This window comes from Anolis carolinensis, unplaced genomic scaffold (genome assembly GCF_035594765.1).
Source record: "Anolis carolinensis isolate JA03-04 unplaced genomic scaffold, rAnoCar3.1.pri scaffold_9, whole genome shotgun sequence".
NCBI lineage: Eukaryota > Metazoa > Chordata > Lepidosauria > Squamata > Dactyloidae > Anolis > Anolis carolinensis.
This window is the reverse complement of record NW_026943820.1, coordinates 25,101,206-25,125,180: the sequence shown is the minus strand read 5'-3', so window position 1 is coordinate 25,125,180 and position 23,975 is coordinate 25,101,206. Positions and strand designations below refer to the sequence as shown.

General features: G+C 39.6%; 1 protein-coding gene across 1 annotated transcript in view; it reads left to right on the top strand.

The window, feature by feature from the left end:
* LOC100567007 (dipeptidase 2) overlaps positions 1-23,554 on the top strand; it is a 51,229-nt gene extending 27,675 nt beyond the window's left edge. Inside the window, exons 3-12 of the mRNA XM_062961893.1 lie at positions 2,690-2,895; positions 6,421-6,547; positions 6,663-6,792; positions 7,997-8,144; positions 10,465-10,534; positions 11,644-11,820; positions 13,131-13,218; positions 15,582-15,657; positions 17,182-17,317; positions 20,902-23,554. Of these exons, the coding sequence (XP_062817963.1) occupies positions 2,768-2,895; positions 6,421-6,547; positions 6,663-6,792; positions 7,997-8,144; positions 10,465-10,534; positions 11,644-11,820; positions 13,131-13,218; positions 15,582-15,657; positions 17,182-17,317; positions 20,902-21,108 (1,287 nt within the window). The 5' untranslated portion in view covers positions 2,690-2,767 and the 3' untranslated portion in view covers positions 21,109-23,554. The remainder of the gene's footprint in view (positions 1-2,689; positions 2,896-6,420; positions 6,548-6,662; positions 6,793-7,996; positions 8,145-10,464; positions 10,535-11,643; positions 11,821-13,130; positions 13,219-15,581; positions 15,658-17,181; positions 17,318-20,901) is intronic.
* Positions 23,555-23,975: the final 421 nt, after the last annotated feature.

Sequence of the window (23,975 nt, the reverse complement as noted above, 5' to 3'; positions counted from 1 at the left end):
AATCACCACATCCCCTCCTTGAGAATCTTATGGAATTAGGTTTTGTGGGTTTGTGCAGACCAAAAGCTAATCTAAAATTTATATTGTGCAGATCAGAATTGCTAGGAAACTACTGACAAGAGAAGACAGTGTTTTTTGAATAATTACAATTGTACATATTGGGTACATATTGCTGAGTATTTCCTTTGCTTTGCTGTTAATAGGAGCTTTTCCATTCTTGTTGATTCAATAGAAACAATTGCAGATGTTTTTTTTTGAAGTTGAATACAGAAGGAAGCAATCTGCATATTTAGTGATGGGGTTTGAATATAATGTGAAGAGACATTCTTGGACTTGGTGTGGATACACAAAACTGTAGATAATAGTAAACCCTATTAAGAATGGAAAGACTTAATGGAAGCTTAACATATATACTGTATATACTCGAGTATAAGCCTAGTTTTTCAGCCCCTTTTTTAAGACTGAAAAAGCCCCCCTCGGCTTATACTCGTGTGAGGGTCCTGGTTGGCTTATATTTGGGTCAGCTTATACTCAAGAATATATAGTACATTTATTATTTTTCTCTATTATTATTGGTATTATTACATTTATTATTTTTCTCTATAATTGTTGCTACTATTACATTTATTTTACTCTATTTTTATTATTATTAATACATTTATTATTTCACTCTGATCTTATTATTATTATTGCATTTATTATTTTACTCTATTTATTATTACATGTATTATTTTCCTGGTATCTATTTTTATTTCTGAAATTTACCACCCTCGGCTTATACTGGAGTCAATGTTTTCCCAAGTTTTTTATTGGTAAAATTAGATGCTTCGGCTTATATTCGGGTCGACTTATACTCGAGTATATATGGTAGTTTCATTCACTCAGTGCTCTAAAGTATGTCCCCAAATTAGAAATATTCAAATTCTGTAGGCATCTACACTGTAGAATTAATGTAGTTTGAGACCACTTGAACTGCCATGGCTCAATGATGTTGAATCATGGGAGCTGTAGTTTTACAAGGCCTTCAGCCTTCTCTGCCAAGAGTGCTGGTACCTCACCAAACTGCAAATTCCAGAATCCCATAGCATTGAGCCATGGCTGTTCAAGCAGTCTCAAACTGCATTCATTCTACATTGCGTGTAGATGCAGCTGTGGTTGAACGTATACAAACATGCCCTTTTCTTCTTCTCTAAAAATAGAGAAGGGGAAAAAAATTCTACCAATTACGATTTCCTTCTAAATATATCCTTGCCTGGGCAAGTTACTTCATTTTTAAAATCATAATCCACTCCTTTCAAGCCCAAGATGAAGCAACTTACATTTGCACATCTCCGTGGGCGGATGCGGAAGAGTTATCTGAATGGGAAACTACGTCGGTTTAATTTGTTTTGGGGTTTTTAGTCCATTTTGAAAATCTCACTACAAAATTCCCACTCATTCTGCATTAACTCTGTATTGTGCTTAGGTCACCGGGTAGCTTCCCAACTTTGCAGCTCTATGTCTTGCAATGCTCTAATTTCACCTGGAGATCCTGGTTTGAGCATTGGACGGGACTCTGGAGATCTAGGTTCAAGTGCCACAAACAATGTAGAGAAACAAAAATGTTGGAAATAGCAACTTCCCAAGCCTCTCACTATTCCTTTGTTAATTTATATATTTGCTAACTTGTATTCTATGTGTATGTCCTTCGCCGAACATAGCATTTGTTGGAATATCTTAGTGGGTCTGTAGATAGTTTGTAGGTTGTGTTTCTTTATCAGTTTGCCTATGCGGTCAGTGGTTCCCTTGATGTATGGTAAGAACACCTTTCTTCTGGGTGGATCTTTGTCTTGACTCTCCTGGCTTGCTCTTGGCCTTACAGCTCTTCTCATGTCTATGGTGGAGTAATTTTTGGTTTGTGTATTTTAATATGTATTTTATGGAAATATGCTTTAATATGTGTCTTATACAGAGTGTAAGTAAGTAAGTAAATTTTTGTTACGGTCAATGACCAGCTCATTATACAGAGTGATTTCAGATGATTATGTGTTTTGATTGTGTGTTTTTAGCAGTGTTGTAACCCTCTTCGAGTTCTGAGGAGAGGTAGATAAGAAATAAAATAATAATAATAATAATAATAATAATAATAATAATAATAATGAGAAGTGTTCAACTTGTGATTTTGTGATATGAAGTCCAGCATGTCTATCTTGTTTGCTGTGTCATACAATAATAATAATAATAATTATTATACAGTCCTAGACACTTGGGAAGTGTTCGACTTGTGATTTTGTGATACGAAATCCAGCATATCTATCTTGTTTGCTGTGTCATAATAAAATAATAATAATAATAATTATAATAATTGTATGTTTGCTGTGTCATACAATTATTATTATTACTACTATTATTATTATTATTATTATTATTATTATTATTTTATTATGACACAGCAAACAAGATAGATATGCTGGATTTCGTATCACAAAATCACAAGTCGAACACTTCCCAAGTGTCTAGGATTGTGTGATGTATTTTCGGATGATGCGTGCAGATCCCAGTAGGGTGGCCTTTTGCAGTTGGCAATATAAATATTATTATTATTATTATTATTATTATTATTATTATTATTATTATTAGGAAGAGTCATGGTCATTCTTTCCTGCAACTATGGTGTGACAATGTCTTCTACTCTTCCTTCCACTTTCAGTGGCAGATCAACAAAAAAAATCACACCAGTCATCTTCAGATCAGCCATCTCCATTTGGTACACCTGTTTGCAGACCCCATGAAGGATCAACGAAAGATGCTTTTGTGGCTTCTGTTCCTAGCTGCTATCATTTTGAGATCTGATGGCGATACAAGCTTGAGGAAGAAAGCCCTTGAGCTGATGAAGCAAGCCCCACTAATTGATGGGTGAGTGCGGAGAAAAAATCTCATATTCAAATGGCGATTAGGAATTAAAAGTCCTCACTAATGCCAGGGAGTAACCTAGGAATCCTTTAGGATGTTAAAGTGATGACAAAACTGCATTCATTCTGGAGTGTAGATTCATTCTTTGATATCTGCAGAACTCTTCTCCACATTTCAAATCAGGATGGGCAAAAGGACAGTTTTGCTTCCTCGTGCATGATAATGTTGTGCATTTAGGTGAAATCTTGTTGCAAAATGAACACAACTAAAATCCTTAAGAGGGGCTGCTAAGTCTGTCCAGCTCACTTTCTCTGGCTTTCAGGTGTGGGCAATGTGACACATTAGAAGAAAGTACAGAAAATAAAACATTCCTAGTTTATAGTCCTTCCTAGCAAGCTAAAGGATCACAATCCCTTGGATCGTTGTATTTAGTAGGGGTGTGCAATTTTTTTCGTTAGTCGTTGTAAGTCGTGTCAAATTTGTTAAATTTATACTTACGACGTGATATCCAACACGTGGGTGATTTAAAGAGCTGGGCATGTTTAGCCTCCAGGAGAGAAGGTTGAGAGCAGACATGATGGCAATATATAAATATGTGAAAGGAAGTCATAGGGAGAAGGTAGCAAGCTTGTTTTCTGCTGCCCTAGAAACTAGGTCGCGGAATAATGGCTTCAAACTACAGGAAAGGAGATTCCACCTGAACATGAGGAAGAACTTCCTCACTGAGAGAGAGAGCTGTTCAGCAGTGGAACTCTCTGCCCCGGAGTGTGGTGGAAGCTCCTTCTTTGGAGGATTTTAAGCAGAGTCTGGATGGCCATCTGTTGGGGATGCTTTGAATGCGATTTTCCTGCGTCTTCGCAGTGGATTGGACTGGATGTCCCATGAGGTCTCTTCCAACTCTATGATTCTGTGATTCTATGAAAACTTAAGAATTGAAACTTACCCAATACTTTTTCGTTTGCATTTTGTAAATCTCAGAATCTTCCCAAAGTCTGTTTCATTTTCAGCTCACGGAAGCAAAGCAAGCCAAAAAAAGCTGCATTTTTTCTTTAAATTAACGGCCTCTTGCCATGAGGAGAGGGAAGCAGCAGGGAGAAAGCAGAGTTCACTGGGAAAGAGACTGGGAAAGCACAGAATTCTGGGAAATGTAGTTTGGGAAGGCAAGGAGCACTATGGCAGAGAATTCGAAAGGCCCTGCTCTAAACTACATTTCCCAGAATTCTGCTCAGCATCTGAAAGCCCCAATCAGGAGAGGGGAGAGATGTTTCTCTCCGTAATAGCAACTAACCAGAGTTCCAATAAATTGTTGAATCTGCAGAGAGGAGATAGCTGTTGTGGTTTTTAAAAAATGTTTTTGTCAAAACTTTTTTAAAATTTCCTAAAATCAGTAGATGTATCAATACTTCTGAGGGTTTCGGAGAATGATCCCCTGTTATCTTGTGTCATATAGGAAACTGTAGGAGATAGCTCTAGTAGTTTTTAAAAATGTTGTTTATAAAAGCTTTGAAAATTCCTCCAAAATCCGTGGACAAGTGAAACGTTCTGAAACTGGATGGGCTAACAGTGGTCAATGTGTTCTACCACTGTAGCAAGTTTCATTGCAATAGTTGTAAAAATGGGGGGGAAAGGAGCCCCTGAAATTTCCCCACTTGCACAATTACTATAACAAAAAAGTAACAAAATATCATTACTCTCATTATAACGAAAGCTTTACTAACTATACTTTAGAAACACTTTAGAAACAAAACACCGATGCCCTCTAATTTTATAATGACTTTTGAAACATTTTTATTGATTGATCATACTTGCCTAGTATTTAGCACATGAGTTTGATTGCTGTTGCATTCGTGTTTTAAAATATGCAGTTTTGCAGCCAGAAAACTAAAAAAAGACCCCAAAAATAAACCATGAGTATAAATACTTGCCGATGCACAAATTATGCAGAGATTTGTGCCAAAGGATCCTTAAGAAATTCCTTATATGACTCAGTTTTCATCTGGGGAAGGGGGGAGGAATTTCGAAGAATTGATTGGTTATGACATCAACTATTACTCATAATTAGTTAAACAATAGTCCGGGGCTTCCAGGGACAAAATGACACAGCTTTATGATTCATAGCGATAATAGTGCCATCAGCAATTCCATAACATTTAGCCCTGGCAGTTAAAGCGACTTCAGGCTTCATTAATTCTACAATGTGCTTCTCAAACTCTGCTCCTCCAGATGTTTTGGACTTCAGTTCCCAGAATTCCCAGTCATCTTTCCTGCATCCAGCGAGGTGCCAGGCTTCAATAGGAGTGTTGCACCCCAAGGCTGCGAGAGCACTCTGAATCCCACACTAGAGCCAGAATCATAAGCAAAGCAGTTTATTGAAGGATATATATATATATATATATATATATATATGTGTGTGTGTGTGTGTGTGTGTGTGTGTGTGTGTGTGTGTGTGTGCAAGCAAATAGCATAAAAGTCAGTAGAGTGATTAGTCCATAATATAAAGTCCTCAACTGTTCAATAGTTAGTCCAACAAAGTCTTTCAAAGTTGTAATCCACAAACAGAACTCAATAGTTCCACCAAGAAGTCAAAGTCAGTAAACAGCCAGAAGTTGTAGGGATCAGGAACAAGGCGTGGAAAATCCACCAACTGTAATCCACATGGAAAGCATCCACTAAGGAGAAGTGGAAACGAGGTTAACAAGGCAAGGTATACTCAAGAGTCACAAGGCACGAACTCCACCTGGAGTTCCCGGAACCGGCATGGAAACGAAGCAAGGAGCAAGAGACTGGAATGGAGATTCTTCTCCCAAGGATGGCAATGTTGACACCGCAATGAGAACAGGGAACAAGGCACCTTTAAGGAGTTCTCAAGGCTACAAGGCAGTGAGAGTCAGGACAGTTACAACTTCACATGGGAAAGTTACTCATTAGTGCACTTGAGAGCCAAACGCCGGCTTCGTCTCACACCCTCCCTTCGACTCCTATCCTCTGCAAAAGATTGTCTCCGATCAAAAGTCACATCCTCCTCTGTAACAACACCATCTGGCGAACCCAACTTTGACTGAACATCGGAATGTTCCCCAATTAGCGGTTCTTCTGGAAGCACAACATCGAGCACCTGCAAAGCCATTGGGCTTTGATCCAAGTCCTGAAGAGGCCCAAAATCCACATCAGAATCTGAGTCAAACTCCATCTCCTTTGGACAGCCAGATCCTGACGGCTGAGCTACAACAAGGAGGGACCTGCTCTCTCAACCTCCGGCCTGACCTCATTGAACATTGGGCACCCCAGTGGCCCCTCTAGCAGAGAAAGTGAGCAAGGGAAACTTTCATTTGTTCTTCATCTCTGGAATCATCCACGACCAGCAACTTCAAGAACAAACAGTTACCTTCAAACTTTAAGTATGGACTTTGTTGTGGGGAAATCAAGATCATTCCTGGGTGTAGATAGGCCCAAGACCAATTAATAAATCATTATCATTTCTTGAAAGGTTCATCAGAGTTGTCAATACCCTGTCTTCTTATCATTTAGACACAACGACTTGCCACTGAAGCTGAGATGGCGGTACCAAAACAAGCTGAGCAACATTAACCTGATGACACTCAATGTCACAGCCACCAACATTAGGAAGCTCAAAGCTGGCCATGTTGGTGTTCAGGTAGGTGACTGACTAGTCCCATAGCCATTTACCCATCTCTATCTCTAGATATTCCCTGCAAATATATGTCCAAGTGATATCCTGTGTTTGAAATTACATTTGTCCACCTTTCCAGTTTTGGTCAGTGTACGTTCTCTGCAAAGCACAAAATAAAGATGCCGTGCGCTTGACGCTGGAGCAGATTGATGTTGTCAAGCGGATGTGTGGAGCCTATAAAGAATTTGAATTCGTGACATCTTCTCAAGGTAATCCTCTTTTTAACAATAAAATAAACATTGGGAAAAAGCGGGACGTGGAAGTACAACCCCTTGCTCTTGGATTCAGTATCCATGGTTTCATTTACCCACACTCCAGAAATTATTCTCCCTCCCCCCAGAAGTCTCTATGTTCTCTAGTAAAGATTATTTAAGTCCCATCTGGAAAGACCCTGATCACATGTTGGAAATGGACCCACAATGGCAGAACGGCTCTTGGGAGGAAAGTTGTGTTAGGTAGATAATGCACTGTTAGATAGGAATGCATTGTCTATAACTTAGCTGTGCATTACTATTTGGAAAATACAGTTCTAAAAGACATGTAGTTCACTGAAAGGTTAAGCAAGTGTGATGTGGAATTGGAGGGACAGGACCATGTGACAGGCATGACGAGGGCTACGTCATTCACTATTGTCCCTGTCTGATGAAGAGAAGCTGTGGGTATATAAGTAAGAAGCAGGCATGTGCACTCTTTGTTGCCATCCGTCTCGGAAAGAGCAGAGCCTCAAGGGTATTCATGGGAGTCAGAAGTAGCAACAGCACATAGGGAATGGAGTGAAGAGCTGAGTGATAAGGAGGGTTCACAGGGGAACCCACCTATAGCTACAGAGATCCACAAAAGTCTTCATTTACAAATCAGAGCCAAAAATAGATTGTGTTGTTCAGAGAGATTACGTGGGAAAGTTGTGAAAGAAATTCATGGGAAATGGAATGATTTCATGAGTGTCTATTAAACAAATTGTTTACCTTAAAGTCAGCTCAGGCAACACCGCGTAAGAATGAGAAGCTAATCCTGAGTTCTCTGGTTCCTGGTTCAAATCAAGCTTTGTTTTTGGATTTAATATATCTTGAAAGTTTTCTGTGTTCCTGTTCATGTGCTCCTGTTCAAGTGTTACTAGTTCAAGCCTGGAGTGCAACACACTGTGAGTTTGGATAAAAGCAAAGTTAAAGTATTTTCTTTAAACAATGTCAGAGGCTTAGCAGTAAACCTCTGCTGACTTCTGGAAAAAGGCTCTGCAGTGTTTGGTTTGATTCAATAGCTTGCCCTGAGACAATCAGTCCGGTGCGCAGCATAAGGGGGACGTAATAGAGAAAATGATAAATCACGCACCTAACCCTGCAGTTTTTCCAACAACTTGGTCCCTGTCAACCTGCCCTTTTTCATTTTCATTCTCTCTTTCTATTTACAATCCAGGCATTGCTGATATGGACAGTGAAAAGATAGCATGTCTTATGGGCATCGAGGGAGGGCACTCCATTGACAGCAGTCTTGCAACTCTGAGGATGTTTTATGACCTGGGCGTTCGGTACATGACACTGACGCACAACTGCAACACTCCTTGGTAATCCAGAATAAAGATTTATTTCTCGTGTCAGAAGCAAACAGAGGGTATAAGTTGTAATGGATTTGCAAACATAGAGATTTTTTTAAAGAAAAAAACTTGGCATTAATACTAAATGTCTTTTGCCCAGTAGCTGGCCACTTGGAGTGCTTCTGGTGTGGCTGTTAGAAGGTCCTCCATTGTGCATGTAGCAGGGCTCAGAATGCACTTCAGTAGGTTGTCTGTGGTTTGCTCTTCTCCATACTCGCATATTGTGGACTCCACTTTGTAGCCCCATTTCTTAAGGTTGGCTCTGCATCTCGTGGTGCCAGAGCACAGTCTGTTTAGCACCTTCCAAGTTGCTCAGTCTTCTGTCAACCACTGATTAAAGTTCCAGGTTTTAGCCTGCCACTTTTGGACTCTCGCTTGCTGAGGTTTTTCCTGAGAGTATTTCTGTAGATCTTAAAAAGCTATTTCTTGATTTAAGGTGATGGCATGCTGGCTGATATCTGAACATGGAATGAGCCAGAGATGACGATAATAATAATAATAATAATAATAATAATAATAATAATAATAATAATAAAACTTTATTTATACCCCGCCACCATCTCAGCCCGGCCCCATCTGTGGCGCAGCTGTTGAGCAGCTGCCTTAAATCACTCTGACCATGAGGTCATGAGTTCGAGGCCAGCCCGTGGCGGGGTGAGCACCCGTCAATTAAAAATAAAAAATAGCCCCTGCTCGTTGCTGACCTAGCAACCCGAAAGATAGTTGCATCTATCAAGTAGGAGATAAGGTACCACTTATAAAAAGTGGGGAGGCAAGATTAACTAATTTACGACCTGGTATGAGGAAGTGCCGTCAGTGTGGATGATGAAGCAGCTGCTCCCCCCTGTGGCCAGAATCGAACATCCCCTCAGAAGAAGGTTAACTTGCCTCTGCATGTCTCTCTCTGTCTCTGTTTGATGTGTTTATGGGCATTGAATGTTTGCCCTATGTGTGTTATAATGTGATCCGCCCTGAGTCCCCTTCGGGGTGAGAAGGGCGGAATATAAATACTGTAAATAAATAAATAAATAAACCTCCCCATGGGGACTCGGGGCGGCTTACATGGGGCAGAGGCCCAAACAACATAAGGACAAAATATAAGCAACATAATACAATCACAATATAAAACAGATAAAACAGTAATGCAATAGATCAATCAAAACAACAATACAGGATAAAAAATTACATTAAAAACACATAAAAGGTAAGACCGTAATAAATACAGGATAGATTATTAAAAACCCTCTGGGGCTGATTAATTAATGACTGTATCTCCGAAGATGTCACTGCCTTGGTCCTTTCATTGTTGGCTACTACTTCCCGGCGGATGTCAAGTGGTGCAATGCCGGCTAAGCAGTATAATTTCTTCAGTGGTGTAGGATGTAGATATCCTGTGATAATGCGGCATGTCTCATTAAGAGCCACATCCACTGTTTTAACATGGTGAAATGTATTCCACACTGGGCATGCGTATTCAGCAGCAGAGTAGCAAAGCGCAAGGGCAGATGTCTTCACTGTGTCAGGTTGTGATCCACAGGTTGTGCTAGTCAGCTTTTGTATGATGTTATTTGTAGCACCCACTTTTTGCTTGATAGTCAAGCAGTGCTTCTTATAAGTCAGAGCACGGTCCAGAGAGTCTCCCAAGTATTTTGTTGTGCTGCAATGCTCCAGTGGGATTTCTTTCTAGGTCATCCTCAGAGCTCGAGATGCTTGTCTGTTCGAATGAAGATGATGTTCATTTAATCCTGCCTTCCTCAATCAAGACAGCCAATGATATAATAAATCAATACAAGTTTTTTTTTTAAATGGTCCCAACGCCTGCCCTCAATTTGTATATGAGGTCAGAAGTATATATGGGTACTTCTCAGGATTATTGTAAGAATAAAGAGAAGCCATTAGAAGGCAAGGAGGTAGCAGTCAAGCTCTCTTCTACTATGCTTTTATTACGCTCCAATTGAGAGCTGTACTTCTTCCTCCTTTCTCCCACCCCCTTTTCCTTTTGTATTATGACTTTTTAAGATTTGAAGCCCATGAGCACCATCTTAGTCCTTATCTGTATAATCAGCTTTGAACAATTTTGGCTGCCTAGAAATGTTATAAATGACTGTCGATCGCCCCAAGCATTTTGGAGGAAGGTGCAACATATGGTTCTCTTCTGAACGTTATGACGTGTGTGCCTTCATATAATCTTGCCCTGCTTTAGAGTTGGGATATTTCCATGACAGGCATATGGTTCTTATTAAGCATCACTCACCGGAATAATGCATCCCGGACTTTTGTCTCGCTCCAGGGCCGAAACATCATCAAAGCAAGTCCACCATTTTTATCCCTTCACTCGGGGCTTGAGCAGCTTTGGCAAAGTAAGAGCAATTTTTGTGTGACAATTAGTTAATGATTTCATAATAGCTTGTCTGAGAGCTCTATTACAAAGGCAGCTCTTTCAGGGGGAAATTATGGGTCTGTTTGGATTTGTTTTCCTGTCTTGGTGAGATGACTCCATTAACACTTGATTCCCAAAATGCTAAATTGCAGTCATTATCTTTAGTTTTACATTTGATAAAAACTCTCTCCTTCCAGAGCTGTGTGTAGTTCCAATCTTTTCAAGGGTTCTTTCAGTGCCAGTTGCTTATACATGTGACTGCTGTAGGTTCCAGTAATTGGAGAAAAACAGGGTATTTTTTATGTGTGTTTGTTTAGCATAGAAGTTGATGAAGAGTGCAGCCCAACAAACATGTGAGGAGCATCAAGTTTCCCAACCTTGGTTGAAGTAATAGCTATCAGGAGTTAAGATATCTTTCATGGGCAGCTAAATCTATATATATAAAAGGGTAATGAAATTTCGGCCTAGGACAAAACAACAAAACTACACATCCCAGAAACACTAAACTTGGCAGCACAACCCCTCATCCATGCCTCTACATTCATACAACAAAAAGAAAAGAAAAATAAAGTCCTAATTAGAGGGAGATGAATAATTGTTTTTATCCAATTGCTGCCAGTTAGAAGGCTAAGCTCCACCCACTTGGTCTCCTAGTAACCCACTCAGCCCAGGGGACAAGCAGAGTTAGGCTTCACTTAGGCCTCTTCCACACTGCCTATAAAATACAGATTATCTGATTTTAACTGGATTATATGGCAGTGTAGACTCAAGGCCCTTCCACACAGCTATATAACCCATTTATAATGGACTTAATGTAAGGAAAAACCTTTACCCTTTACCTTAACTACCACCAATTCCTCAATACTTTATTTCCCATACCACCATACTTCGCCACAGCAACGCGTGGCCAGGCACAGCTAGTTTTCTATAATTTTGTTCTCATAGACAAAACAAACCATGATTTTTCTCCCTGCACAGTTGAGAACCACCATGATAGGTTCACCCTAGGGCTACCCTAAGTCAGAAATGTTTTGAAGGCACACAACATCATAACAAGGGAGGGCAACATCTCTCTTTTTTTAATGCCAGGAGGTGGTGAAGGAGATGAACCGACTCGGGATGATGATCGATTTATCCCACACGTCGGACAGAACTGCAAGGGCTGCTCTCAAGCTCTCCAAAGCCCCGGTCATTTTCAGCCACTCTTCCGCCTTCTCCATTTGCAACCATTCGAGGAATGTTCCAGACGATCTTCTGGAAGACCTGGTGAGTGAAGCACATCTTTCTGGGCTGCCAAAATCATGTGCTGAAGCCGTTGTGGGCAACCTCCAGAGACAGGGAAATCTATATTGATCCTATGAACTGGTTGTGGACTGCTTCTCACCATGGTGCTGAATTGGTTGCCTTCCCACTGAACTTTGGCAACCCAAAAGGGCTAGGATTGCATGTGAAAACAAAGCGCATGAGGAAAATGCCTCTTGCCTTTAATGATGCTCCTGGGAAACTTCTGGGAGTTTAATTCAGTTTGGATCTCAGGTAATCCCAGAGATCTTGTTTTTCAGCCTCACCGTATTTATTGCAGTAGAGTCTCACTTATCCAAGCCTCGCTTATCCAAGTTTCTGGATTATCCAAGCCATTTTTGTAGTCAATGTTTTCAATATATCATGATATTTTGGTGCTAAATTCGTAAATACAGTAATTACAACGTAACACTGTGTATTGAACTACTTTTTCTGTCAAATTTGTTGTATAACATGATGTTTTGGTGCTTAATTTGTAAAATCATAACCTAATTTGATGTTTAATAGGCTTTTCCTTAATCCCTCATTATCCAAGATATTTGCTTATCCAAGCTTCTGCCAGCACGTTTATCTTGGATAAGTGAGACTCTACTGTACTTATATATATCGGTATCTATCTATCTATATACATTGATTTTATATTTGAATTTTCCCCTCATATCTTTGCAGGTCTTTGCAAATCCTATATACATATAGATCCATGTACCTGTATATCTATATCCATAGATAAACATTATTTAACCTACTGATGCCTCAATTAATGTAATTTTATTGGTATCTTTTTTTAAAAAAAAAAAAATTACCAGTAGCTGCTTCATTTCCCACTCTCGGCTTATACTCGGGTCATTAAGTTATCCCAGTTTTTTGTGGTAAAATTTGGTGCCTCAGCTTATATTCAAGTATATACGGTATGTATGTTGGTTTGTCTATTTGTATCTGAAAGGCTCCTCCATAGCATGATGGATCTATTCTGGACCAAACTTGGCACACAGACCCTTCATTATCCAACTTAAACTAATTTAGGAGTTTACTAAAAAAAAAAAAAAAACCACTCCTTTCACACCCAGAGAAGAAGGAAAAGGCCATAAAGGGAACCTGCTAATGACACTTGGGCAACACCCGGTATATGTCTGCTAGTAATAATATAAAAGGTTTTAATGAATATTCTAAGATGTTAAGTCAGAATCCTGTATCATGGTTGATGTTACATAACTTTATGTACGCAGGTCCACATCTTACTAACATTATTTGGTTATATTTTTATTTTATTTTAGAAAAATAACCATGGGATCATAATGGTGACCTTCCCAACCAAGTTTTTGGCCTGTGGTAACCAAACAGTTAACGTTTCTACAGTTGCAGGTTTGCATCACAGTTTTTGAGCATAATACTGCCTCTTGGGATTGTGAATTCCATTGTTTCATTATATTGGCCGCTCAGAATTCTCTAGGATATAAAAAAAGATGAACATTCTTCGTTACCCGATTTTGACTCCTGGGTTGTAAATGTCATTTCCTCATTGGTTCTATCATAAAAACATGGACAAAGTTTATTAAACTGCAAAAATGTGTGGAAGCACATTTTGCTCTAGTTTGTCAATGAATCTCTCATCAAGTCTCAACTAATTCAATATGGTTTCTGGCACAAAAAACTGAAATTTCTGGAGTATAACAACTACCGTAGAGTCTCACTTATCCAAGCTAAACGGGCCGGCAGAAGCTTGGATAAGCGAATATCTTGGATAATAAGGAGGGATTAAGGAAAAGGCTATTAAACATCAAATTAGGTTATAATTTTACAAATTAAGCATCAAAACATCATGTTATACAACAAATTGGACAGAAAAAGTAGTTCAATATGCAGTAATGTTATGTTGTAATTACTGTATTTACGAATTTAGCACCAAAATATCACAATATATTGAAAACATTGACTACAAAAATGGCTTGGATAATCCAGAAGCTTGGATAAGTGAGGCTTGGATAAGTGAGACTCTACTGTACTTTCAAAGTAAGTACTGGAACAAGTAAATAGGAAATAATACTTTCAGATCAGGAACAGAAAATGTTTCACATTGTGTTACATAGTGTTATTCTTGAAACATGAAGCAAATAGTAAAATAGTTGCACACATAATCGATTTCATAGATTATAGATCTTGCAACAATGAAGAAGAAGACAAGATCTTGGAGTCCTTGTGGAAAGCAAGTTAAACATGAGCCACAAATGTGATGCGGCAGCTAAAAAAGCCAATGGGATTTTGGCCTGCATAAATAGGAGTCTAATGTCTAGATCCAGGGAAGTCATTGTACTTCTCTTTTTTACCTTGATCAGACCACACCTGGAATCATTCTGTGTCCAATTCTGGACACCGCAATAGAAAGGAGATGTTGTCTCTAAGCTGGAATGTCTTCAGAGGAGGGCAACTCAAATGATGAAGGATCTGGAGAACAAGCCCTATGAGGAGCGGCTTAAAGAGTTGGGCATGTTTAGCCTCCAGAAGAGAAGGCTGAGAGGAGACATGATGAGGGCCATGGATCAAGATGTGATGGGAAGTCATATGGAGGAGGGAGCAAGCTTGTTTTCTGCTGTCCTGGAGACTAGGATGTGGAACAATGGCTTCAAACTACACGAAAAGAGATTCCAGCTGAACATTAGGAAGAACTTCCTTACTGTGAGAGAGAGCTGTTCAGCAGTGGAACTCTCTACCCCAAAGTGTGGTGGAGAGTCCTTTTTTTGGAGGCTTTTAAGCAGAGGCTGGATGACCATCTGTTGGGGGTGCTTTGAATGCGATTTTCCTGCTTCTTCACCAAATGCAGTTGGATTGGATGGCCCACGAGATCTCTTCCAACTCTATGATTTTATGATTATTAATGGATTTGCTTAGTATATTATCTAGCCATTTGTAGGTCTGGCAGAAATTACTGTATATACTCGAGTATAAGCCTAGTTTTTCAGCCCTTTCTTAGGACTGAAAAAAACCACCTCGGCTTATACTCGGGTCTGGGTCCTGGTGGACTTATATTCAGGTCGGCTTATACTCAAGTATAGATTGTATATTTATCATTTTTCTCTATTATTATTGATATTGTTACATTTATTATTTTACTCTATTAATTATTATTATTACATTTATTATTTTACTCTATTATTGTTGTTACTTTTACATTTATTTTACTCTTTTTTATTATTATTAATACATTTATTTTACTGCATTTATTATTATTATTACATTGATTATTTTACTCTTATTATTAAAAGGATACATAAGCACATTTACATTGAAGAAGATGAAAATAATGATTTAATCAGAGTTGAACAGTCATATCTTAAATTACAGTTTGAAGTAAAGATTCAAAAACATTTAAACTACTGATGCCTCAATTAATGTAATTTTATTGGTATCTTAGCTTATACTGGAGTCAATGTTTTCCCAGTTTCTTTGTGGTAAAATTAGGTGCCTTGGCTTATATTCGGGTCAGTTTATACTCGATTATATACGGTAATCTAAAAAGCTGACCAAAATCTTTCTCGTTAAAAATATAGCTTTGAAATAAACACACAGTAGAATTAATGCAGTAAACTACCATGAAATAATGTTTTGGAATCCTGGGAGTTGTAGCTTTACAAGATTTTGAGTCTTCTCTGCAAAAGAGTGCCGGTGCTTCTATAAATTGATGTTATCTTATTTTCTTTCTCTCATTTTCTCTTTTGAGAAAAAAATAGATCACTTGGATCACATAAAGAAGGTTGCAGGCCCAACTTCAATAGGAATTGGTGGCGACTACGATGGAGAAAATAAGTTAGTAAACTTAATATAAAAATAATAATATACTTCATTTATATCCCGCTCTATCTCCCCGAGGGGACTCAGAGAAGATTAAAGGTAGATATATGACAAACATAGGGCCAGGCTGTGGCGCAGGCGGGTTAGTAGCCAGCTGCAATAAATCACTATGACTAAGAGGTCATGAGTTCGAGGCCAGCCCGTGGCGAAGTGAGCACCCTACCATTAAAATAAAAATAGCCCTGCTCATTGTTGACTTAAGCAACCCAAAAGATAGTTGCATCTATCAAGTAGGAAATTTAGGTACCACCTATATGTGGTAATTTACAACACCATAAAAATTGTCCAGCAATGTTTGGAATGAGGAAGTTGACATCACAGTGGATGATGAAGCAACTGCTCCCCCTGTGGCTGGAATCGATCATACCTTCAGGAAACTGGAAGCTGGAGAAGGTTAAATTGCCTCTGTGTCTGTCTCTGTCTCTATGTTCATATGGCATTAAACGTTTGCCATGGATATGTGCATTGTGATCCGCCCTGAATCAGAGTTGTAGCTTTATGGAATTGGATGTGTTGTTTTATGGAATGGGAGTTATAGCTTTATGGAATGGTAGTTGCAGTTTTATGGAATGGGAGTTGTAATTTTATGGAATAGAAGTTGTAGTTTTATGGAATGGAAGTTCTAGTTTCATGGAATGGTAGTTGTAGTTTTATGGAATGGGAGTTGTAGTTTTATGGAATAGAAGTTCTAGTTTCATGGAATGGGAGTTGTAGTTTTATTGAATGGGAGTTGTAGTTTTATGGAATAGAAGTTGTAGTTTTATGGAATGGAAGTTCTAGTTTCATGGAATGGTAGTTGTAGTTTATGGAATAGAAGTTGTAATTTTATGGAATGCAAGTTGTAGTTTTATGGAATGGAAGTTCTAGTTTCATGGAATGGTAGTTGTAGTTTTATGGAATGGGAGTTGTAGTTTTATGGAATAGAAGTTGTAGTTTTATGGAATGGAAGTTCTAGTTTCATGGAATGGTAGTTGTAGTTTTATGGAATGGGAGTTGTAGTTTTATGGAATAGAAGTTGTAGTTTCATGGAATGGTAGTTGTAGTTTTATGGAATGGGAGTTGTAGTTTTATGGAATAGAAGTTGTAGTTTTATGGAAGTTGATGTGTAGTTTTATAGAATGGCTGTTGTAGCTTTATGGAATGGGAGTTGTAGTTTCATGGAATGGGAGTTGTAGTTTTATGGAATGGGAGTTGTAGTTTTATGGAATGGGAATTGTAGCTTTATAGAATTGGATGAGTAGTTTAATGGAATGGAAGTTGTAGTTTCATGGAATGGGAGTGGTAGTTTCATGGAATGGAAATTGTAGTTCTACAAGGCCTTTAGCCTTCTTGGTCAAAGAGTGTTTGTGCCTCATCAAGTGACAACTCCAAGGATTTCATGGCAATTAAAGCAGCATCAAACTGGATTAATTCTACAGTATGGATGCACCCTGTGACCCTCTCCTCAATAGCATTGTAATAGGCTTCACTTTTTTGCAGATTTCCAGTGGGTTTGGAGGACGTTTCCAAATACCCAGCTTTGATCGAGGAGCTGCTCAGGAGGAACTGGACGGAGCAGGAACTGAAAGCTGTTTTGCGGGACAACTTCCTTCGCGTTTTCCGGGAAGTAGAAAAGGTAAGGTTTGAGACCAGGTTATGAGCCGCGAGAGGTTCCTTTGTGCATAAACACGCATCTCTCAGGGTGCATCTACACCACAGAATTAATGTAGTTTGACCCCACTTTAATTAACATGACTCAGTGCTGTAGAACAGTCATGGGCAAACTTGGGTCTTCCAAGTAGGTCAAGGCCGGCAACAGAGCCTGCAGGCTATTGCTTGCAATATGTGATCTATTTCTCTCTTCTCTTCCCTTATCAGTGTGTTTGCTTTTGCAAAGCCTCCCTCGCTCTTAATCAAGGGAATGTTTTGCAAAGAGAAAGACATCCTTGCAAGTCAGGAAGAAGAAAAATATATATTCATTAATCTTATGAAAGCATTTCCCCCTGAAATATTTGTTAAACTCTCTTACAGATATATAAGCATTAACCCCTTGCAAGCTTTTGCAATCTCTATGTACCTTTATATGTGTATCTATCTATATACATTAATATATGAATTTCCCCTCATATGTTTGCAGGTCCTTTATACATATAGATCCATGCAAATCCTTTTGCAAATCCTTTATACATATAGATCCATGTACCTGTGTACCTGTAGCCATACATATACATTATTTTATATATGAATTTATGTTTGCAAGCCTCTGCAAATATCTATATGAAGAGAGATGTCTGGATAGATATAAATATATTCTTACCTACCTGTATATAGGGTTGCAAATATTACAGAGAGGAAATGAATACACAAATATATATAGACATGTCTAGATAGATATGAATATATATATATATATATGGCTTGCAAATATTGTAGGGGAAATGCACACACATACACACACACATAGAGGAGATTTGCAAACATTTCAGGGGGAAATGCATATGTGAAATTAGTAGCTATAATTATAGATCTATATCTAGCTCTGCATTTTTTATATAAGCATTGAATGTTTGCCTGTTACTATGTTGGAAGCCGGCCTGAGTCCCCATGGGGAGATAGGGTGGGATCCAAATGAAGTTTATTATTATTATTATTATTATTATTATTATTATTATTATTATGTTATTGTTGATACCATATTGTTTTTGTTGCACCTACTTTTCAACTTATAGAGCTAGTTTATTGCTTTTCTTTGAAATACGGTAAATATTCAAAAACATTTAACCTACTGATGCCTCAATTAATGAAATGTTATTGGTATCTATTTTTATTTTGAAATTTACCCATAACTGCTGCATTTCCCACCCTCGGCTTATACTCGAGTCAGTAAGTTTTTTGTGATAAAATTAGGTGCCTCGGCTTATATTCAGGTCGGCTTATACTTGAGTGTATATGGTAATATGATATATGCAGAGGCAAAGCTATATATGCAAAAGTCTAGTATTTTCTGGCTTATGGTTCCTTCACTAACAGCCCCAGGCCCTTTTCTGAGGCTGTTAGGAATGGTGGGAGTCGAAGTCCAAAACACCTGGAGGGCCCAGGTTTGCCCATGCCTGTTGTAGATTCATGGGAGCTGTAGTTCTACAAGACCCTTAGCCATCTCTGTCCAAGAGCACAGGGTGTTTGGGTTCGTCTTATTCTTTAATATGCCTTTAAGGTTGATTTACTTCCAGGACATGTTTCAAAACCCTCTTGGACGCCACAAGTTCAAGCCTCTGGTGAAGACAACTATTTGTATTGCAGCAGTTTCCCAAATTCCTGAGCAATTACAGAGAGAGGGAAGAGAACCCCTTTGGGAAGTCCGCCCACAACAACCGCAACAACAGCTTGCCCCCCCAGCCAGGTGCAGAGGCAGTATCCGATACGTTTGGATGGTTTTCTAGACTGTTTTTCCTTTCATTGAGGCTGCATTTCATGAAGATGAGCAAAAAGGCTAGAGAGGGACACAGGCTGGATCTACACTGCTCTATATCCCAGGATCTGATCCCAGATTACCTGCTTGTTGGCCCCATTTTAGGAGGCAACCCCTGGCAGTGAGACCAGGGAGAAGCCTGTTGGCAGAAACCTGTTAGCGAGTATAGCGGAATCCAGCAGCGTCCAGTTAACACCATGTGCAAAAGACTCACATCAGGCAGAGGAATTGAAAGAACAAAAGAACTTTACTCTTGCTTGTTGAGTTGAAATATAAAACAGTTCTGCAATCGTACAATGTCCATGTAGTTGCATAAGATCAATAACATCAGCATTCTATTTACAGCATAGCATATTCAAACTGCTACTTGACCGTAGCTAGAGAGCTTCTCTATTTCTGTGTTCTCCCCGCAAGCTCAGATTACCAACTGACAAACCCAGCCCATCTGCCAGCAAACCGATACATTGTTTGAGGCGTGGCTTGCCTCTGCATAAGCTCAGCTCCCTTTTTGCAGAGATCTTTTGCAAGCAACTTTGCAAGGATTTCTTTACACACACACACATAGCAATTTGGCGCAATAAAACCCAGGCAAGTGATTTACCTGAGCTGCCCATTTTAAGTGGGTCCCTGCTTTGGCGAGCATACAGAATACAGGCCCAATTATATAAAAATATAATAAAACTTTATTTATACCCCGCCACCATCTCCCTACGGGGACTTGGGGCGGCTTACAATTGAAATTAGCCAGCAAGCAAGGAGAGAAGGCGATTTTCACCCAAGGAAGATTTTATTATCTGCAGATAAGATGCTAGCTAGTGATTCATTCACAAAGTAGATATCATCCAGAATACAGTTTCACAGACCCTTTTATACACAAGCTGGCAGGCTGCAGCCAAGCCTCTAATTCTGACCAGTCACAGAGAGGGGCTTGGCTCACTGGCCAGCATGGGCTGGGACAAGGGATGATTAAGTGACAATAAATGAGGTTTCTTTTACTGAACAGGAAAAATAACAAAGTGATTGAGGGCATCTGGCCCTACCCAGGAATGCTATTGTCTTATGAGATGAACAAGGAGCCTCCGGTGGCCTAGGGGATAAAAGCCTTGTGACTTGAAGGTTGGGTTGCTGACCTGAAAGCTGCCAGGTTCGAATCCCACCTGGGGAGAGTGCGAATGAGCTCCCTCTATCAGCTCCAGCTCCATGCAGGGACATGAGAAAAGCCTCCCACAAGGATGGTAAAACATCAAAACATCTGGGCGTCCCCTGGGCAACGTCCTTGCAGACGGCCAATTCTCTCACTCCAGAAGCAACTCCGGTTGCTCCTGACACGAAAAAAAATGAGATGAACATGGCATGACCCATTAAGAGGGCTGGCCTGGCGATTCCAGACCCCAGAGAAACCAAACATCATATATTAATACAATCATGCAAAAATTACAGAGGACGGGTATTGGCTGTAGAAATGCCGATTCCTTCTGATGCGAGTGGTCCCGTTCATCAAAGGCGCAGGATGGTGAAATGGGTTCTTCCCCAAGGGCGGGGAGAGGTGATTTCCCCCGCCTGAATAGAACTATTGTGTTGCAATGTCCAGGTAAAGTCTCAAAAAAAAGTGAAACTGGGAACTTGAGGAGGAAATTGTTAAAGGGATGTCCCAGTTGAAGGGGTGTCCAACTACTTTTGTTCTACATTCTACATGATAACATATGATATGTCATATGTTTGCTGATGTAGACCTGAATTTGATCTGTTAGGTGCGGAATGAGAGTCTGTCCATGAACGCAAGTGAAATGGAAATCGCTCCGGAAGAAGTCCAGCACCCCTGCCGCTTAGACCTGGTTCGCCCATTGACCCAGAGCATTCCTTCCTATGGATTACCTTTGAGAGGGCAACTGAGTAACATCATGGCTGTGGCTGCCATGTATGTATGTCTTGCTACACTGAAACTATCTCAGGAATGAGAACATTGATCTTTGGATGGAGGCCTGTTTGTTCAGAAGTGCCAAATGCAATGTAACCAGATGACAATGTAACCAGCAGGTGGATCCTGCTCTGCTACCTCCCTGGTTTCTACCACCAAAGGAAGAGGAAAGAAGAGGAATTCATTTTTTGGAAAGAGACTTATCTTGGGAGGCTTAATTTCCATCAATTCAATGTTTACCTTTAGCAAAATCACGGAAGACTCATGCATGATGCATCTGGATCAGCAACAGCACAATCCTAAGTGGATGCAAGTTCCATTCCGTTCAAGGACCGTAAGGTTAGGGACAAAGGCCCCTTCTACACTGCCATATAAAATCCAGATTATCTGCTTTGAACTGGATTATAGGGCAGTGTAGACTCATATAATCCAGTTCAAATATCTGCTTTGATAAATCTGGATTATGCAGCAGTGTAGACAGAGGCTGGGTCTACCCTGCCATATAATCCACTTCAAAGTAGATAATCTGGATTTATATGGTAGCATATAAACTTTGGAGTCCCGGTGGCGAAGTGTGTTAAAGCACTGAGCTGCTGAACTTGCAGACCCAAAGGTCCCAGGTTCAAATCCAGGGAGCAGAGTGAGCGCCCGCTGTCAGCTCCAGCTTCTGCCAACCTAGCAGTTCAAAAACATGCAAATGTGAGTAGATCAATAGGTACCGCTCCGGCGGAAAGGTAACGGCGTTCCATGCAGTCATGCCGGCCACATGACCTTGGAGGTGTCTATGGACAACGCCGGCTCTTCGGCTTAGAAGTGGAGATGAGCACCAACCCCCAGAGTCAGACATGACTGGACTTAACATCAAGGGAAACCTTTACCTTTACCTTAGACAGAGGCTGGGTCTACACTGCCATATAATCCACTTCAAAGTAGATAATCTGGATTTATATGTTAGTATATAAATTTAAGGACTTCTGTGCCTTTAAGGAATTTCAGCAGCTGTTGCTTGTTTGGTAATACCCCGTTTAATCCACTTTTGCAGCTGCTTTTAAACCACTTTAACCTCTTCCAGTTTATTTGCTTCCCTCCATGGATATCTTTTGCCCTCCTGGTTGCTCTCGAATGCTGTTTGGTCTCATGAATCCTGATTTCCTTTGGAGGGTATGAGCCATGGGACGGTGAGAACATCCTTACCTACTATTTTATAGCAAGCGTGACCAAAGTGCGGCATTCCAAAGGTTGTTGGAGTTGCAACTTCCAGCATCCCTCGCCCTTCTCTGTGCCTGATAGCAGTGATGGTGGTTGCAGTCCAACAGTAGGACTCCATTTAACCCATCTGATTACATTGGAATAATTGCAGTCAGTTGAGCTGGAGTTGGAGCATTGATGGCCAAATCAAGAGAGAATACGCAACTTGCATTTGTAGTTACTACATCTGATTTTTTTTTCTTGTGAGAAGCAGCAGGGAGTGGGCTAAAAGTGGCACTAACACTATTTACTATTTTCTATAATACAGTAGAGTCTCACTTATCCAACACTCTCTTATCCAACGTTCTGGATTATCCAACGCATTTTTGTAGTCAATGTTTTCAATACGTGATATTTTGGTGCTAAATTCTTAAATACAGTAATTACTACATAGCATTACTGTGTATTGAATGACTTTTTCTGCCGAATTTGTTGTATAACATGATGTTTTGGTGCTTAATTTGTAAAATCATAACCTAATTTGATGTTTAATAGGCTTTTCCTTAATCTCTCCAACATATTCGCTCATCCAACATTCTGCCGGCCCGTTTATGTTGGATAAGCGAGACTCTACTGTACTATTTACAACTCCAGTATGTTCCCCGTATTGGCTGGGAATACATCTTCAGACTCACAAATCTTGGATAATAACAAATCATTCTGAAATGAAGTTCTTCTGCCCTAAAGTCGTGCTGGGGGAACCTAGAGGTTTTATATTGGATTGGATAACTGTGGATACTGTTTCTGCAGATAATTGGTGTCCTATCTTAGTGGTTTGTTTTTCTTTCTGCTTAAATAAATAGTATATTGCAAATGGTTTTGTTGGTTAACAATGCTCTTTTGGTCAAGGTTTTTGGAACAAGCTTTTCAATACCTGTGAAGTCAATATATATATATTAACCAATATTATTTTGCAAAGGTTGAATGTGTTTATATTATTTTGGTTGCCAAATTCAATTGATGTTTAAATAGTGGAGACTATTACAGTCTGGAAGATACTACTGTGGATTATAACAGTTGACTGTACTCATTATTTTCATTATTGTTGTTTACTCACAGGTAATATTGTATGTATATGGTGCTCTGAATTACATAGTGCAACTTATGTTTTGAAACTTTATAGTATTCGCTTATCCTTTTTACATAGAAGGAAGATAGCTCTATACTCAGAGAGGCCTGACTATTTCTGTGGCCTTTGCAAGTTGCTCTAATATACACATCTCTTTTTATGTTTTGAACCTTTATAGTGTTTGTTTATCTCTTTGACATAACAATGCTCTCCGTCAACAAACAAGCTTGCCTCTAGCACAAGCATGAGCAAACTTGGGCTCTCCAGGTGTTTTGGACTTCAACTCCCATAATTCCTAACAGCCTTAGGCCCCTTCTTTTTCTCCCTCAGCCACTTAAGCATTCCCTCTTTGTTATCAGCCTATTTCAGTGGCTGCAAACTGAGTTTAAGATGCAAATGTAGTTAAATTAGTTTAGCCGAAAGATTGGAAAGACGGAGCCCTTCCCAGGAAGCCTTGGAAAAGCAAACTCCTGCACTCTCTCCTTGCTTGTGTGGTCTTCCATCTTATTAACTTTTGTTGTCTTGAGCACACTGATTTCACCTGACTTGGTTTTTTTTTTCCTTGGGAAAAAAAGGGTAAAACAGTCAGG